The 18,707-nt window shown below is 35.5% G+C and overlaps 2 protein-coding genes across 2 annotated transcripts; one reads left to right on the forward strand and one right to left on the reverse strand.

Annotated features, from left to right (window-relative positions):
* Positions 1–864: 864 nt before the first annotated feature.
* Positions 865–9,457, forward strand: LOC120088066 (flowering time control protein FPA). Its single transcript, XM_039045107.1, has 4 exons — positions 865–1,121; positions 1,190–1,516; positions 5,821–6,956; positions 7,715–9,457. The coding sequence occupies exons 1-4, from the start codon at positions 1,119–1,121 to the stop codon at positions 8,979–8,981; spliced, it is 2,733 nt and encodes a 910-aa protein (XP_038901035.1). The 5' UTR covers positions 865–1,118; the 3' UTR covers positions 8,982–9,457.
* A 582-nt stretch (positions 9,458–10,039) lies between these two features.
* Positions 10,040–17,978, reverse strand: LOC120087907. The gene is made up of 22 exons (XM_039044916.1): positions 17,739–17,978; positions 17,077–17,622; positions 16,729–16,985; positions 16,564–16,644; positions 16,296–16,430; positions 16,047–16,171; positions 15,585–15,749; positions 14,950–15,055; positions 14,658–14,763; positions 14,465–14,575; positions 14,113–14,276; positions 13,871–13,988; positions 13,170–13,394; positions 12,843–13,033; positions 12,527–12,694; positions 12,329–12,434; positions 12,039–12,176; positions 11,718–11,876; positions 11,125–11,331; positions 10,744–10,938; positions 10,507–10,578; positions 10,040–10,408 (listed from the first exon to the last, which is right to left on the reverse strand). The coding sequence occupies exons 1-22, from the start codon at positions 17,784–17,786 to the stop codon at positions 10,250–10,252; spliced, it is 3,582 nt and encodes a 1,193-aa protein (XP_038900844.1). The 5' UTR covers positions 17,787–17,978; the 3' UTR covers positions 10,040–10,249.
* Between the last annotated feature and the right edge of the window lie 729 nt (positions 17,979–18,707).

Consider the following 18,707-nt stretch of genomic DNA (forward strand, 5'->3'; position numbering starts at 1 on the left):
TTGATTTTAGGATTAAAAGTAATTACAAATCTTATTGTTAATTTTAGGTTAAAAGAATCAAAAAATTATTTTTTAAAAGAAATCTAGTCTTATTGCAATTCATTAGGAAAAAATTGCATTTTGAATGCATTTGCTCAACAGATGCATTCTAAATGATTTTGCATGCATTATATTGAATGCGTCTCTTCAGGAGACGTATTGACCTTTTCTTTTCCTTTTTATTTAATTATTTGAATGCGTCTCTTGAAGAGACACATTTAGAGGAGGATGGTTAAAAAAGGAATAAACTACAAATAATGACCAAAAAATACCCCATTTTTTTTTCTAAATAGTTTGAAAACAACCCCTTTTACCGAGTTAAGTTCTAAAAGATCCTTATTTCTCCAATTAACCTTCGAACCCTGGCGGGGTTGATAAAAAATGCATGACACCACTACTATTCCAAAGTCGTCTACAATATTAAAAAATATACAATCTATTTATATGAATCAAAAACATGTTTTAACTCCATTTATATTCCGTTGGTTGCATGAAGTGGTGGCATCTAGTTTAAGTTAAATACATCTTTTGAAGAGACACATTCTAATAAAGACGAAAAAATCACACTTTTTTCCTAAATAGTTTTATAAGTATCCTTTTTACCTCAATTCTTTCTAACTACCATAACTTTTTAATTGATCTGTGTGTTAGAAATCACCAGATTTGTGATTAAAATCTCTACTCAATTGTATTAAGGAAAAATACATTTCATAGACAGTATCCCATTTGGAAACTTTTTCGTGCGGCTGAGCTGGCACGACTGTTGGACGATAAATTTTCGCGTTAAAAAAAAAAGTATAAAAATTGGATTTTAATTAATAAAAAGAATTTAAAAAGTTCTGAACCCTAACCACGACGAAGAAGATGAGATTTTGCTCGAGCGAAGGTTGATGAAGAAACTCAGCCTCCAAGATCGTTTTAAGCTGCTTTTTCCTCGTTGACGTCTCTGAATTGATCGGAGATCCACTTCCAGTAGTATTTTGCTTGGTGTTACTACTTTCAAGTTTCAACAGATTCTTTCTTGAATTTTTCGGAGTAGCTTTGGGGTTTTTGCCCGAAACTCAGATACCAACGTTGAAATGGTGAGTTGTTTTCGCTTCACTTCCGAGATGGGTTTGTTCCTCTGATTTGATTTCTTGTTTTTTGTTAGTCGGGCCGGGTTGATGGAGGAAGGGATCGGTATCGTAAAGATTATACGTCGAGATATGACGACAAGTCGCAGTCTGGGCATAGCAATACCAGCAGTAATCCTCCGTCGAGACATCTCTGGGTTGGAAATTTGGCTCATGTTGTAGTGGAGCGTGATCTAAGCCGCTACTTTTCACAGTTTGGAGAGCTTGACAGTATTGCTTTCCAGCCCAGTAGGAGCTATGCTTTCATCAATTTCAAAAGGGATGAAGATGCAATGGCAGCCATGAGAGAGCTTCAAGGTTTTGCTCTTGGAGGGAATCCCATTAGAATTGAGTTTACCAAGGCGGTTAGTCTTGCCCCAACTTACTTCTATCTGTTACTTTCTTCAAATTCTTTCTATGTTTCCTTATTGTATATCTTTGATCAAATATATAACTATTTATTGGAAAACATCAATTGTGTACCTCTTACTAATCCAAATGCTCTCATAACTCCATTGAAAACAATGCTGCCCTCCACTGAATTAAACTCACTCAACTACATCACTTCAATCACTTCTCCACAGTTCTCAGTATCACAGAGTAACAAAATTCTAATGTTTTATATAGTCTCAACAACTGGCATTACCTAAAACGTTAAAGATTTAACTGCTCAGGGTCATATGTTACCTTCCACTTCGTCTGCTTTAACAATTTCTCTGAGTTAATTACATACAAGATCTGTGGATCTCAGTTGACCCATAAGGACGATGATAAACTACAAAGCAAGTGGTATTACATTCTTCAATCAAAACGACGAAACATTCAACAAACACAACATTTTCATCACAAACATGCTTAATTTAACACCCTCAGGCAACAAAAAAAAAATGGCTAGGTCAAGGAATAGCTTCATTTATGTATGGTTAGAAAAGTTAGAAACCTGATTTCAATAGCATGAATTGTGACAGCTTACAAACGTGCAAGAATCAAGGAGCAGTATGAGTTATATTTGCTACAAAAGATAGACATACATTGTAGTTGAACAGTCGTTTGATCTTGCACATTCTTTTAGTCATCCATCATGATCTAATCAACCCTCTTATCACACCCTAAGAGTTTAGACTTCACTGGTGCAATAACAAATATCAATGACTTCTCAAACTAGAACAATAAAGCATTGTAACTTGCCATTCCCTAATATTGAAAGCTATCGTTACATTAACGAATGTCAAGAATATAATGATTAATGATAATGTAATTTAAGGAAGCTTTTTGCAGTTTCAGAAACAACCCTTTCAACTACTTGAATGTAAAAGTTATTAATTGTTGTAAATTAATGTCCAAGAAAAATATATATACTTTTCATGTTTTTTCGTATCAAATCAGCACAAGCATCTCCTTGATCAACTGTTGAGACAACCTAATCAGATTGCTAAGGTTGTAGTGGGTTATTTCATAGTATATTACTGAAGTGTGTACCTTTGCCTCTGTGCATGTTTATACCTACTAAATGGTAGAAATGTGTGCCATCTGGAAGATTGGAGTATGTTCCTGAAGGAAGGATTTTTCTTTAAAGAAAAAAGGCTCAGATATTCCTAGTTTGTAGTACTAAAGGTCTTCATGATATACCAACCATTAGGCAAGCACTTGATATCAAGATTTCCAATTTAAACTTTCAAGTATCAGGTCCGAACCCTATTATTATGAAAACCTCAATGTTTCTTGCCTAAAATGACTGAATTTATTGGTATCACTCAGAGAGAAGGTCATAGTCCATAGATAAATGGAAAATCTTGAGCAATTTACAAGTATAGCATAATTTCCAAATTTCTTGCAATATACTTGTTTCTTCTAACGAAAATGAAAAATACTGGGAGAATCTAGTTATCTAAAATCTTTAATGAGCAAACTTATCAATAGTATTGGACTTCTTTATATACCCTTTACCTTTTAAGGGGACATCTTTAGCTTTGACCATCTCTTCCATTATCCTATAAGAAGAGATTTGAGAAGCTCAAAAAATTGACATCTAAGCTAAGCATTATGTATACAATTGCTCTGAACATGACCACACATCAAGAGTTCGTCATAGAGCTACTTGAATTCAACATCATGTAATCAATGAAGGGTTTTACATTTGAGTTTTCTTTCTTTCTTTCTTTCTTTTTTTCCATTGCCCTTTTTCCTCTTAATCCAGTACATTAATATATTATCCATTATGCTGCTCTATTGTTTTTCTTCTAATGCAACTTTAGGTTTTAGTGTAGCAAATAACAGTATGTAAACGCGTTTAAGCTTGGGAAGAATGGTGATATTACAATAGAAAATATGAAATTATTGTGGAATCTTACTTTTTCTATTGGTGGATAACGTCCATAATTTGCAGCTTCTCATCATCGAATCAAAGTCTTAGACGGTTTCATAGACTAAATCAGCTGTTTGCAATTTGACATGACCATTCAATGTAACACAGCACCTCAAATCTCATAAGACATTGTTCAATAGACTTTTTGGGCTGTGCTTTTTGTCTGCAGTAATCAAATATCTACTAGTAAATGAATACCTCCACGTTAAAAGAATACCAGACACTGACTATTCGATTCTGACCATATTTCTCTTTCCATGTTGATACTCTCCAAAGTATGTTGAGAATTCTATGGAATTCTCGGGAACATGTTGAGAATCCTGGGTACATTATTCATTTTCACTGTTCATCTAATCTTGTTAAACATCAGAGGATCCTCATCTCTTCACCAGGTAGAGTGAAGATTTCAATAAACACCATGAAATTTTGATATAACAGAGATGCATTTTATATGTTGCTTAAACCTTCCAGTGAAGCCTAAGTGTGTATATTGTGCTCAAAGCAATTCCATGGACACACTTACATATTGTGATATTATATAACCTTTGAGATGCACTGGTGGTGTACCTAATATGTTCAAATTAAGAAAGAGTATTGTTTGGCACCATACCTGAGCTGTCTTAGATTGTTCACACATTTTTGTATATGAGAATGAATAAAATAATACAAGGGATATGCAACTTCCCTTGATCAGAAGCAGCTTCTAAGTTTAAATTGAAAACTATAGAACATTTTACTGAGATCTCTAGTAAACAAAAAACTTGGTAAACTCTTATTTTTTTAAAAGAAAATGTGTAAACAGATGCAGAACTAACTTGCTAGTTATAATATAGCTTTTATTTAGATGCAAGTGCAAACACTTCATGGAGGCTGGGGTCCTAGTGCTGAGCGAAGCATGGCCTTCAATGAAGTATGGAGTGAGGCAACAGGATATATATAATGTCCTTATTTTATTTTAACTATAATATCACAGAAGTCTTAGCGCTCAATTAATCAAAAAAACTAAAAAAATCTCAAGAATGGTAAATGGTCAATATGTCATACAATAGATGCCTCGCTACACACCAAACCAAAAGTCCTAAGGATGGTTGCAGGAGGCTTGCATTTTGCGAAAGGAACGGTCCTTTTGTGCCTGATTTGTGGAAGTCCAGCTCATATAATTTTGGTCCTGCAACAGCTGGTCTGGTTTATTGATTGAGTGTGAGATCCACATGAATATTTGATTACACATATCTGTACATTTTCTTATTTTTAACAGATGTTTTCGGACGACTTCATTCAATAAGAATTATTTATTATTATTTTTGTTTTGGGGGTGGGGGTTTAACCTTTTGGGATGGTGTCCAGTAGACAACCTCAAATTGTATCAGACCCCATCTTATTTGCTTAGATTGGAGGCCTTCTGCTGGGCTCACCCTTTATATAAGGGACTCCTGTCATGGCCTATGAGTGTTTTTGGGGTTGTCTTAATATTGCGTTCTGCGTCTCACAAAATAATAATGATGAGGGAAGAGTTATGTCTATAAACCTTGGTGAATATGAACCGACAAAGGTTAGGTTTTGTGTGGTGATGGCCACCTTTTGGAAAATTTTGTTTTGAGGATTTTTGTTTATCTAGGAATGGTTTACAGATAATTTTGTAAAAGGAAGCATCTTCTCCCTTTTAGCTAGATGGTATAACTATTCTTTTTTAGTATTTGCCAATTGGAGAGCCTTTATGTAATATCTGTTATCTTTTTGTGTTTCAATTTTTCAATTGATTCATGGAAGAAAAGGGAATAAGTAGAAGTCACCCTTTTAGAGAATGAGCCTCACTTAGAATCTAGAAAAGAGAATGATCCTTTACCTCAAAGTCATGAAACTTCATAAAAATTATTCACTCTCTCAATTGCTCCAGACTGTAGTCATGACAACGTTAATCCAAACAATTAGAGTCTTACTCCTTAGACTACTGACCAACACAGGATAAGGTGATATAACATTTCTCTGTCAGTTTTTATGATTTTACCCTTCCATTTGCCTCTAAAAAAAATATCTCAATTATCCACAACATTGTAGACAACCAAACCAATCAAGTGTCTGAGTGTTTAATGGCGAAGGCAGAGTTTGTTTCCCCTATTCTTTTCTTAGAAAAATAATCATCTATCTTTGTCATCCTAAGCTCTTTTTCTTTCTCTTATAATCTTTGAAAATTTAAAATTCAGAGCATTTTATTCTTATCAAAAAAAAAAAAAAAAAAAGAAAGTTCAGAGCATTTTATTCAGTCATAGGCTGTTGTGCCTTTAATAAGAATTTTGCTCTCAGGATAAGCCATCTGCATCATCATGCGATGAAGACTATTCTCAACATCGAGAGGACAAGTATTATGGAGCGAGGGGTTCCTTCTCACAGGGACGACATGCTAGTCCTGATCAATTTTATCCCGAAAAGTCTAAAATGAGTGATAAAAATACAGAGCCCAGTGAAGTGTTATGGATAGGATTCCCAGCTTTGTTAAAAGTGGATGAAATGATATTAAGGAAGGCCTTTTCACCGTTTGGGGAAATTGATAAGATTACAACATTCCCGGGGCGGACATATGCTTTTGTTCGTTTTCGGGGTGTGGCATCAGCTTGGAGGGCTAAAGAGACTCTACAGGGGAAACTATTTGGAAATCCTCGAGTACATATTTGTTTTGCAAAAAATGATTCTGGTTCATCAAACGGTGGAAGGAGCTCCATGAATGCACCTCTTTCTCCAAGATCACCTCACCTTTTTTCAAACTTTGATTCTGGAGATTTTGATTCCCGTGGTCTTAATAGGAACATTAACTTATGGACTAGTGGGAACAATGCGTTTGAAATGAAGCGGTCAGGAGAATTCTCATCAAAATTAGGTCCATCCCAAGGTAGGTATGAACATGGTAGTCCAACAAAAGAGAGAGGTCCTCCTTTAAATAACTTTCCTCAAAGATTTCCTCAACCTAGTCCATTTTATGAAGATCCATGGGACTTGCCAGAGGATACGAACTTGTATCATGGGTCCAAGAAATTGAAGACTGGACCCTTTCCCCAGGATAAAGAGCTTCCTGAGTACCCATTATCTGATTTGGAACAAGATAAACGTATTATTCCAAAGTTATACCCTGATTTTCCCCCATCAGAAACCTTCGATAAGAAGATGAAGTCTGGACCACCTCTGGGGTATAAACAGACCCCAGATCGGCCTATAACAATGCCTGTCCCTTATGGGGAAAAGAGTGAACACTGGAGGGAACCGTATGATAATTTTCAGGATCCTGATTTTCTTCCACCCAATGCTGTTGCAAGGAAAAGGTTCTCTCCTGATTCAGAACAGTCATCTGTAAAAGAGTGGAAATGGGAAGGAACTATTGCAAAGGGTGGAACACCTGTTTGTCGTGCTCGCTGCTTTCCTGTGGGAAAGGTTCTGGATATGCTGTTGTAAGTATTTGACATTCCTTATTTTTGTCCATTAAATCGTGTTTAATTATAATGCTAATTTGATTTGCTATCATTTGGCCTCGGGCATTAACAGGATTAAATGCACTTCCCTTCTTCTTCCAGTAACTTGATGCGCACCTCTTTCCATTATTTTATCCCAACTATTATAATCCCATATTAGTTTTGCTTTTCATCGGGCAGTATTGTTTTCTATGGAATGTATATTTTGGAGTGACCTTTTCAATTTCTTTCTGTTGTTTATGATATTATTGTTAGAGACAGGTTTTATGGTTTCTTTGACTTAAAAAATAAAAAATTATTTGAGTCGGGAGATGAAGCATGTAGAAAACAATAAATTTTTGTTATTCTGGCCTCTATAATTAGTGAAGTTTTCATTAAATGATTTAATTACGAATTGTGATGAGATAATTTGTTCCACGATAGCTGTAGTTTTGAAGATGAAACGTGTTTAAGCAATCCTTCATTCCGAGTTTTGTTTTGTTTTATTTTTTAAAATGTTTTTTTACTCATTTATTAGCATTCTAAAGAGCAAAATATTTCAATGATTTCTTCCCGAAACTTCCTACAGTTTTATGCGCTCAAATTTGCTTCTGCTGCAATTTGAGTTTCATGGAATTCAGGACTGTCCAATAAATTGTGTGCAAATGGTTGAAAGGGAAAATTTTAATTTCGCCCTCTTAAGATGTCCAATTAACACTCATATAGATCACTTGTGAAACTGATCTCGTATTTTGCAGGCCAGAGTTCTTAGATTGTACTGCAAGAACTGGTCTAGACATGCTTTCAAAGCATTACTATGAAGCAGCTAGTGCTTGGGTTGTTTTCTTTGTACCTGAAAGTGATTCCGACATCGTATTCTATAATGAATTCATGCACTATCTTGGTGAAAAGCAGCGAGCAGCTGTTGCCAAGTTGGATGATAGAACCACCTTGTTTCTTGTACCACCATCTGAGTTCTCAGAAAAAGTGCTCAAAGTACCAGGTAAATTGAGCATTTCAGGGGTAGTTCTGAGGTTAGAGCGTCCTGGTACCATTGCAAGGCCTCCTCCCTATCAAAATGAAACAAAAGACGCAAACTTGTTACCTTTACATAGTGAAACATTATATACAAAATTACCTACGCCTCCAGCCGGTTTTGCCCCTGTATCATCTTTATCTGATCCCAGTAAATCAGGGATCAATAATACATCCTTGCCTAGGAACGTCGCTACTTCACCTTCACCTGTGTTATTTCATGGTTCAGCCCAATCTGTTGGAAATTTGTCTGACCAATATATTGATAACAGGCATGAGTATCCAATTCAACAACAGCAAAATGCCATGGGACCAAACTCGACTTCTCACCATCTACAGAATTCAATGTTGGATATTCGAAATATTCAGCCACAGACTTCCAAAAATTCAATGGATCCTGTTATTCAAGAACGTCATTTTGTCATTCCAAGGGAAATTCAGGAAACAGGGTCAAGTAATTATACAGTTGGAATTTCTACGGTTACATCTGGAAATGCTCTATCAACTCAACAAGAAATAAAGCCAGCAGCCTCTTTGGCTACGACTCTTTCCTCCCTTCCGCCAGACCAACTGGCACAATTAGCATCATCTCTGCTTGGGCATCAAAGGCAGCTGGGGAGCATGTTGAACGTAACCACCGCTGAAGAATCAAGGCAGCGGAATTTGGTTGATGAATCTGTTGTGCCATTGGCAAGGTCCCAAATTGGTTCTTTCCAGAATAATCTGATGAACTCTGAGCCTCATACATCCCAAATTGTTCAAGTTCCACAGATACAGCATGTACAACAGCACCAGATGTTGAACGCGACTGCTGGGCAGATTACGACACAAAGAGAGCTTCAGACAGGGGCGTTAGGCAATAATCATCAACAAGTTCAAAACTCTGATGCACGTGGTGAAGCAGAAGCAGATCCGCAGAAACGCCTCCAAGCCACGCTTCAGCTGGCAGCTGCACTTCTCCAGCAAATTCAACAAGGAAAAGGAAACTGATCAGTCTCGCTTAATCATGTGAAACAAACTAATGTGGAGTTCCAGAACAAATGGGATAGTGATCCTACAAATGGTGTGAAGGAATTAACAGAACTTAAGGAAGACCTAACGCATCATCAGCCACTTTGCCAGCGGTAGTATTTGTTATCCTAAGTAACAAGTCTTTTATTTTTTATTTTTAACTTGTTTATAAGATGTTGATTAGCTAGTTAGTTGGTAGCACACAGCTGCTGCTCTGATGCTATTAGAAACAGGAGGCAATGGGCATTTATGGTGGTATTGCTATTTTGTTTAATCCCCATCTTGAAATTTTGTTGTTATTTCCTTGGTAACTATCACTTGGGGAGAAGAGTTCCACTTGATTGGGTCAACCATTTTCTTATAGTGGCCGATTGTATGTTGTTTCGTAAAACTGGGAATGTGATGATGGGTTTGGCTAGAAATTATATATGATATTGAAGTTCAGTTCTTGGTTCTGCTGGAATCTTTTCCAAGAATGCCACATTTAATAGATGAGAAATGAAAGTTCCAAAATGAATAGTAATAATCAAAATGCAATAAATTGACGGGGATTTTTAATGAGGTTGGCATTTTTCAAATGTTTGGGATTGAAATCAAACATTAATTAAAAATGTATGTCTTTGGTACAAGTAATATTTAAATGATGAAGATGATATTTAATCATCTGGCAACATGTCAAAGTGAGTAACTTAACGATAATTGACATGATCTTTCTATCTAAAGATCGAAGGTTCGATCTCCTATTCTCGTAGTTGTACTAAAAAAATCTGGCATGATAAAGGAAATGTGAGTATTTAATATAATATGATGGAATGAGAATGAACAATTAAATCTATGATGTAAAAAAACAAAAGAACAGAGAGAATCGAGGCAGTTTCATTTATTATATTTATTTATTTTAAATAAACCATGCTTTTATTCACCAAGTACAAAATACACCTCGAGGATGATCATTACACAAGCAACAAATAAGCATCATGCAAGAGGGTTTTATCTAGCAATGAACTCTGAACTGAAAGAAAATAAAAAATCTGCTTTTATTGATCTTTATATAAAGAATTGAACATTAATGGTGTACAAGAAAGAACAATGATCCTTGTAAATAACATTACAACAATATAACCTATCGAAATAGATTGAATAAATAGAATAACAAATTCCTAAATTGTAAATAAATCTATTACACCTGACTAAGCTATGGTATTATGTATATGAATGAATTGAAGAAGGCAGAGAAGTTGAAAGTATCAAAGATATAAATAAGTGGCAGTGTCAGTGGCATTTGCCGAGTCCCTGCAGAGAATTGATCGTGCTTCAACAACTGAACGGGGAGGATCAATATCTTTTTCTTGCACTGCATTTCCTAATAATCGCTGCATTTGAGAAGCAAATGTATCATCCAATATCTACACACAAACACAAAAGATAGAATAATCATTGTGAGAGCTCAAGATGAGGAAATTATTCAGAGTTGAGTTAGAAGCATCGAAATTTATTTACATACCCCAAGAGCGTAATATGATCCATTGTACCATACTCTGTTTTCCTTCCTGCCTTCCAGAAATTTCAACACAATCTGTTCCAAAGTAGTATGGTTGCATTAACTTAAAATATTCTCCCAAATGGGTTGAGGAAATTTCATTGTAAGTGCATAAGATATACTTTTCTCGCACTTGGAAACATTTTCTCAAGTACTTAAAAAAAAGTCATTTCAAACAGGTTCGTAATCTCTCGAGTTTACCTGTCCCATCTTATCCCAGAGCCCACGACACAATGCAACAAATATAGGACCTGTGAAGACCTCGTGCAAGTTTGATATGGAATCAATGAGTTGTGAACTTAGCATTTGCATTCTTTCACGAACTTCATGCTCTCCTTCTTCTTCCCTCGTTTCCTCCAAAATCCTTTTCAGCCGTGTATTACGGTTGGCTTGCATCTGATGATGAATTCAAAATTAGAAGGTGTATAGAATTGAAAATGATGAGTATATGCATTGGAGATTTTTTTATTCACTAGATTGATCCTTGGATATAAGAAAAAGATGCTAGGGAAGAAAAGTAAAGAAATAAAAAAAAAAATCAATGCTATGAGAGAGTTGTAAAGTGATTGTGAGCTTGCTTACATTGCATATGAGCTTCCCTACAGTTGCCTGTAAGTAGTTTTTGTACTTGGTCCTCAAAAGAACCGTGATTCCATTCATTTGCTCTCCGAACAGTGACTTCTTGTCTCCCACCACAGGCATATAGGAAGCCCACGACTTCAAGATACCTTCAACTCTAATATGTAGGACATCTAGAATTCTCTTGATGGTATTGAGGAACATTCCCAACTGTACAAGAAACGGTAACAAAATGTGAAAATCACATGAAATGTATGTTTAAAAAAAAATTCAAACTATAAGTATTATGTATATGAAGGGTGTTTTTCCTTATAGTAACTCAAGCTGCAAGTCTATTTTTTAGTTGTTTCATTAGTCCAAGAGGTCCAAAATTTTAGGGAAGTTTTTAATGTAGTAGTTAGTATTTTTACCATTTAGAATTGGTATTTCTAGTGAGAAGTGATTGAATGAAATATACACTTCCCCGAATCTCCTCTTTCTATCTTAGAACAGTTTTACCCATTTCCCCCATATGACTAAAAGTAGATACATAGTCTTGGATGAGCAACAAATAATATTTAAGCACAGATAGGGTACAAGGAAAAGAGGACACCTACTTGATTAGGAACGGAATATATTGCCATTGATTGTCTTCTTGTTAGCTTCTGAACATGCATATTCAGCCTCTTTGGAATGGTATCTTTCAGAGGTGTCAAGATGTCGTTGTATTGTTTTTCAAGTGCTTTTAGTATTGCTCTCTCGACATCTGCAACAGCCTATATAGAACCAGCAAGGGTAGTCAAGTGAGTGAGTATATACAGGAAAAGTACAGGGAATTGGGAATTTTAGAAGTTCGGGCATTGACTGACGCCTAGAAACAAAGTCATTATGCAAAACAGAATGTAGTCTGATATGATGATAATGATATTCAATCTTACATTTTCTAAAATCAATGAATACTGAGGCCATCGATTGATCACTACTTCATACTGAACGAGGGAATCTCTTATTTTCTCATACATCTCCTCGGGAAAGGGTGAGGTGGAATGATTTGTTGACACACCAGACCATGGCACCTGTGTCAGTTGTTTCAAATCAAGAAAATTTACTTAGACGCTGAATGGTAACTTTCTTTGTAGGAAGGATGAATGAGCTACTAAAACATTGAGAACTCTATGTAGGCTTGCAGCAACTTTGCTTCCTAATAAGATACTGAGAGAGAGCGTACCTTTTCTGCTTTACATAGATCCAGCAAACTTAGTTGCATATCCTGTACCCACACCATTATATAGCTGTGGAATAGATTTCTAGAGTCTAAACCACCCTGCACAGGACTGAAGGATTCCCCAATGTCAGGAAAAAAAAATTGAAATTTCTAACACAGTTGTCTCATTATTCAAGCTGTAAAATGACCATTAACACAAACCTGATATTCCATGATTCAAGGCTTCTTTCAAAATCAGCCGTAGCTACTAAAAGCTCATTTATGTAAGACAATGGACCAGATGGAGGCCATGCAGAGAGGAATCCTCTAAGCCTGTTGCACAACTCGGTACTGTACACAGCGGCGGTGATGTTTGACAGGTCAATCGAACTGTGACAAAATGGTAACATAAGTCACGGTATATTTAAGGCACAACACATGTTATAGTAATAACAAGCATCCTCCTGAAGTTCGTTCAAATTCTTAAAATCTTATCAATTTCACTAACTTCTCTTGCACGCTTATGTATGTAATATACCTTGGCAGTATATGCTGATTATGAATTTTTATATCAGCCTGAATTTCATCACCTATATTTTTACATAGCTGTTTCATCTTCAAATATGCCGTGGATATGGTAATTGGATCCATGAGAAGACCTTCAGAGTTTCCCGAGACAAACTCATCAGTCTCAATCATGTACTTTCGACACCGCTTTTTAGCCCCTCTCTGCAATCATTAGAGGAGTGCAATTTTATTTAGCTTATTCATGTATCAGATGAATCAAATCAGGAAAGTGCATTACTTATCCAAAATCTCAAGAAAGTATAGGTCTGTGTGAGTTCAGAAACAGATGGTGGCTCACCTGAAAATAGTTCCTCAGTGTATTCTGGGCATCTCGAGAAAGTATATCATGGAGCTGCGTGTAGATTTTCACTGCTGGATTTAGAGCAGGTGCTGCAGAGTCTTTTATTGGACCAAGTAAATCTGCCAATCCCGTGGGGGAGTTTTCATCTAATGACTTGTAGTTCTCAAAAACATTTGCCAACAGACTCTCAATTTGAGTTTCACAATCCAGTAGTATACTTCTCTGGCAAAGAGAATGTACTAAATTAGAACCAAAGATTCATCATTGGAGCCACGGATAGTTAGGCCATTCCCCAAAAGAAAAAGAATTAATTGGAGCCTCTCCCTAAAGAATAAAGAACATGCCATATTGGAGGCAAGAAAATGCAAAATGGTTGTGTTCGTATAGTATGACATTTGCCAGTCTATGCTGAATAGATGAGAATCTACTTGTCTCAAGCTACATTTTACCAATTTTATGAGCTTCTTAATTGCGCTTCTCAAGTTACACTCTTTCAAACCAAGCTATATTCTCCTGGGTAAGCTATTTACATGATATACAAATTCAAATTTTCAATCACAAGCTACACAAATCCATATAAGGTCACACTACACAAACCCAGACTTATTTTCCTATGCGCCAAATATAAACAACTCTCACTTCCAAGAGATTCTTACCACCGTAATGACTCTTATTTGGATATATATGGATAAACATACCTCTTGGCGAGTCAAACTTTTCTCGCTTTTGGCCTTCATTATGGGTTCAAGTAATTCATTTACGAGCTCTAAGCAATCTTTAGTTGGAGTAGCCACATTCATGACATGAGAAAGATATCTGCGCACAATGAAGAACTACAGCAAGTCGAAATGAAGCAAAATTTGATAGATTTGCAAGAATATGAATTATTGATCTTCTTAAATTGCTATTCTATATATCCATAATGACATCCATTTAATACCTGATCCTTGTATATGAGTCAGAAACTCCATAGTAGTCTGCAAATTCAGTCAACAACCACTTCCAAAGTCCATCAATCCTAAGATTTGTGGAACAAAACTTTTGTGCACGCATCGCAGCCTCTAGCACTAGATCATAGGCAAGAGTTTCCACTACAGGTCCACTCTGTATCATAGGGGAAAACAAAGGAAGGGATCAATCAAACCCAACCGTCCATCCTTTTGAACCAAATATATATATTTATATATACATAACTACATATTTATATAATTTATATCATGCAACGATATGCCTAGCAATTTGCTTCCAAATAAAAGCTTAAGACTTTGTTAATTGTGAGGGGAAAAAATTACCTTCATATGATTAGTCTCGTCACTTGTCATTGTATGAATAATAGAAAGCTGAATTTTTCCAACACATTCCTGGTCATCATGGTATATGGGCCACCACCGAATCCTATCATTCTGCACATTATGGGTGAAGTCAGTTCGTTTCACATGACGATTGATCAAATGCAGAAAATCATAACTGAAACATGATACTTACGGTGTTATCGATCAAGGATGAAACTGAAATCATAGTTCGACCTTGGGTAGCTTTTTTAACATCCTGGATTTCTAGCAAAAGAGTATCTCCTGGAGTCTCTGGGAAACTGAAGTCACAAATGCATCATATGATCTCTTCTTCATAACATTGCTCTAATAGTACTAGGAATACTAGAATATTGAGCTAAAGTGGCGTGGTGTAATGTCTTGAGAGCAATGGTTTATATGTGATCTCTTGCTTATCAAGTTAAGCTGGTCGAAACCAAGTATGAGTAAGAAATAACAGGACTTACAAGACATGGTAGTCTCCACTGCCAGGGTGCAAGCAAACAGCAGAATCTGACTCCAGATCAGAGCCTTCTGTAGCACTCTTCAATTGAAATAAGCACGATAATTGTTCTGAGAAACATTAAAAAAGTACATCACCATTTCACTATTCAACCAGAAATTATTAAGGTTGGTTGGTAATGATTTGATTTTTAGTTTTTGAAAATTAAGCCTATAAGCATCCATCCCACCTCCAACCAAATGTCTTTATTCTGTTATCTACTTTCTACCAATATTTTAAAAAACTAAGTCTAGTTTTGAAAACTTAAAAAAGTTGTTTTTTATAATTTGTTTTTATTTTTGGAATTTGGCTTATTCAATTCTTTCTCTAGAAAAGAAACCATCATAAGAAATTGAGAGGAAATAAGCACAATTAAAAAAACAAAATGGTTATCAAATATGGCCATAAATTTTTTTTCTGCATGTTATCGAACCCATATTTATCTTTTGGATACATGTGGACTGTCCTGGACGCCACCACCCACAAACATCACTAAAAAAAAACTTACAAATGGAATCTATCATTTTCAATTTGGCGAGAGATTAATCATGTGTTGCAATTAAAAAGAGCAAAAAAAAAAAATCGGGACTAACTACAAACCTTCTGAAGTAATAGAGAATGAAGCCTCTTTTAGAGAATTTATGCCATTTTTTACCAAAGTCGAAATATTTCGTATATACTCTGCTCCTACTTGCATATAGACTGAGCCTCTTTGCGAATACGTATTCATCAGTTTCCTCTTTGGTATCAATCTAAGCTTTTTGACTGCCATTATCAAAAGAAGAAGAGAAAAAATCACGGTCAATCAATATACCACAAAATATTGAATAGGAGAAAAGTTGTTTCGATTTCTAAGCCTGGGGAGAGATGGAACCAGCACAGAAGTGGTTGTTCACTAAACTAGAGGATTGAAAGCAGGGTCCTCAAAAGGAAGCATATCCCATTTTAATAGATTGTTAGACAACACATAACCAAGTAACCTTCTAGAAGCCTTCTTTGGACAGGTAAATTAAACCAATATATTGCTTAAAATAGTGGTGGAATCTTCTGAAAAATATGCACCTTCCACTCTTATCTTTCCGACAACTTTCTTCGGGTTCAAAGTTACCACTTGTTCTGAATGCTCAGCATTCCTCCCCCTTTCAGTCGGTTGTGCAAGCCGAGGTTGCAATAAAAATTTATGTAATCTACATAGTTGTCAATTCATAGAGAGAAATCCATAAGAAGAGGTCCACAATACAAGGTATCATAAACTTTCAAAATGAGCAATGTTTAGTTAAAATACACAAGAAAGAAGATAATGACATGTACCCAAAAGCATTTCGAAGAATCAGGCACCCATTGCGTAAAAATTCAGGTGAATCTGTGCAGCCTCTTTCCCATGCTTGTAGGCACAACCGAATACAAGCATCATATGCAAGTAGCGTTTGCCAGGCATGTTGACCACTGCAATTATGAAACTCAAAACGGACAGGAATGCTAAAGATCAGTATCAAACGTACCTTGAAGAAAAATGATAGAAACAACTAATAAATAACTATTTGAAACCAGACTCAAGAGGAGTAGAATTCAATAAGACCTTGTGCTGTAACAGGATGAAGGATCTGGATAGTTTGCTTGCAGATTAGAGATATAAGAATCTTTAGCTCCTGTTGAAGTTCTGTTAACCCAAAGAATATAACTAAGAAGATTATAAAAAACTTCTTTCAGATAAAAGTAGTCCACTACAAACAAACCACCAAACCTTTCAAAATTTTGGGTGGTTCCTGGAGAGTAAGCTTTCCAATCTGTCGAAACTTCTTTACATCCATCAAGACCCTCCGGCGCTTGCAATGGGCGTCCATTAGCAGTTTGATCAATTTCACTTGAACCTTCAGAATCTCCTCTAGTATGACTTTCACACTCGGTGCTTGTATCTTCACCACCTCCAACATCAGCAATGGGAGGAGCACTAGGGGTTCCAGACAAATCTTCAAATAAACTTCCATGAACTTGAGAACCCTGCAACAATCAACTCACTTCAGCTTTCAAAAAGACCACGGAGAAATGTTGCCACAAAAAAGAGAATTAGAAAGGATTTTGAAGATCTTACACGAGCGCTATGAAAGTGGACTTGATTCTGTCGCTGACTACCATAATTGGGAGTAGAAAATTTTTGGGGGAAATTCCTTACTCCCAATTTCCCATCAGGAAATCTTCTTAAATTAACAGGGACTTCAATCCTGAGATTTTCCTTCAAATGCCCTCTGTTGATATTGGACATATTTCGGGTTCCAGACCCTTTAATCCCACCGGAATATACACTAGACTGGTAACTAAATGCATCTTCATCAAAATCCCGAAACCCCATACCATCATCATCAGAATAAACTCCATCTTCTTCAAACGGAACCGAAGCAATACTTTCATTAATGTCATAATCTCCATCATCGTCATCGTCTTCATCGTCCAGGCAAGGAGAAGACAAACTATGAAGAGGAAGCAATCCAGAATGGAGTTTCAAAGGAGGCAAAGCGTGAGAAGACATGAACCCACTGGAATTAAACGGTAAAGGAGATTTGGGAAATAGATCGGGGCTGGTTTTCTCGGCAAGAGGAGATCGAAGTCGAGTTTCATCTTCCAGTGATTTATCCGTCCCCTGTGGAGAAACAAGGAACGATTAGCGAAGTGAATCGAATGCAAACATACAAAAAAAAAAACAAAAAAAAAAACAAAAAAAAAAACCATAAAAAACTGCATGAAAATGGAGAGTACCTTTTTTATCCAGTTAATTGCAGTTTCATCGAGACCATCTGTGAACATCTTGCTCGATGATTAAGCTTCTAGCGGGAAGGAGATTCTGGAACAGAGAGTGAGAGAAGATGAAAGAGGTTAAGGAAGAAGGTTTCGTTGACGTACAGGAGAGAGTCAAAGAAAATGATGATGATGATGATGATGATGAAGAAGAAGAAGAAGAAGAAGAAGGAGCGTGACAGCGCATTAGTGCAGTGGGTCTTCGTTTGTTAACGGCTAGTTTCTGGAGCTTTTCTTTTTTAAAATAATAATATTAATATTATTACGAAAACCGAAAAAGAAGAAACATTTTCTGATCTGTATTCTTATACCTATACCAATTCTATCTGGCTATTGGGAACTTTTTCAAATATATAAAAACAAGTCAAAATATTTACAAATATGTTAAAATGTCACCGTTATTGTATACAGATAACAATGATAAATATATTGATATACAGTGATATTTTTATTATATTTATTTTATTTTATTTTTTGTCAATTTTATCGTTTAAAATAATTTCTCCTTTATTTTTATAATAAAAAATAATATATCGTTATATATTTTAAATTCTAAACTTTCAATTTTATAAACTAAGTATTAGAAAATTTTAAATTCAGGTAAAGTTTTGTTGATGTGTCTAATGATTTTAGCATAAATTAGTGAAAAATCAACCTAAATTTGTCAATTTTAATATAATAAAGTTTCTGCCGAAATCATTGATTGATGGACAAATTAATCATAGAATGATTTTCACAAAATTTATTAATTTCAGTGAAAAGAAATTTAGCTCTGAACATTTTTTTTTTAATTTCTATCGATTTTGTAAAATTGATTTTATGAATTTTGTAAATATTGTCAACGTATCTTTTGAAATTGAGTTGAAAAGATTATAATTTAAATAATTTATGATCTATTTGGATAGATTTAAGAAAAAAAATACAAAAATC

The sequence above is a fragment of the Benincasa hispida genome, chromosome 10, assembly GCF_009727055.1.
Source record: "Benincasa hispida cultivar B227 chromosome 10, ASM972705v1, whole genome shotgun sequence".
Lineage (NCBI taxonomy): Eukaryota > Viridiplantae > Streptophyta > Magnoliopsida > Cucurbitales > Cucurbitaceae > Benincasa > Benincasa hispida.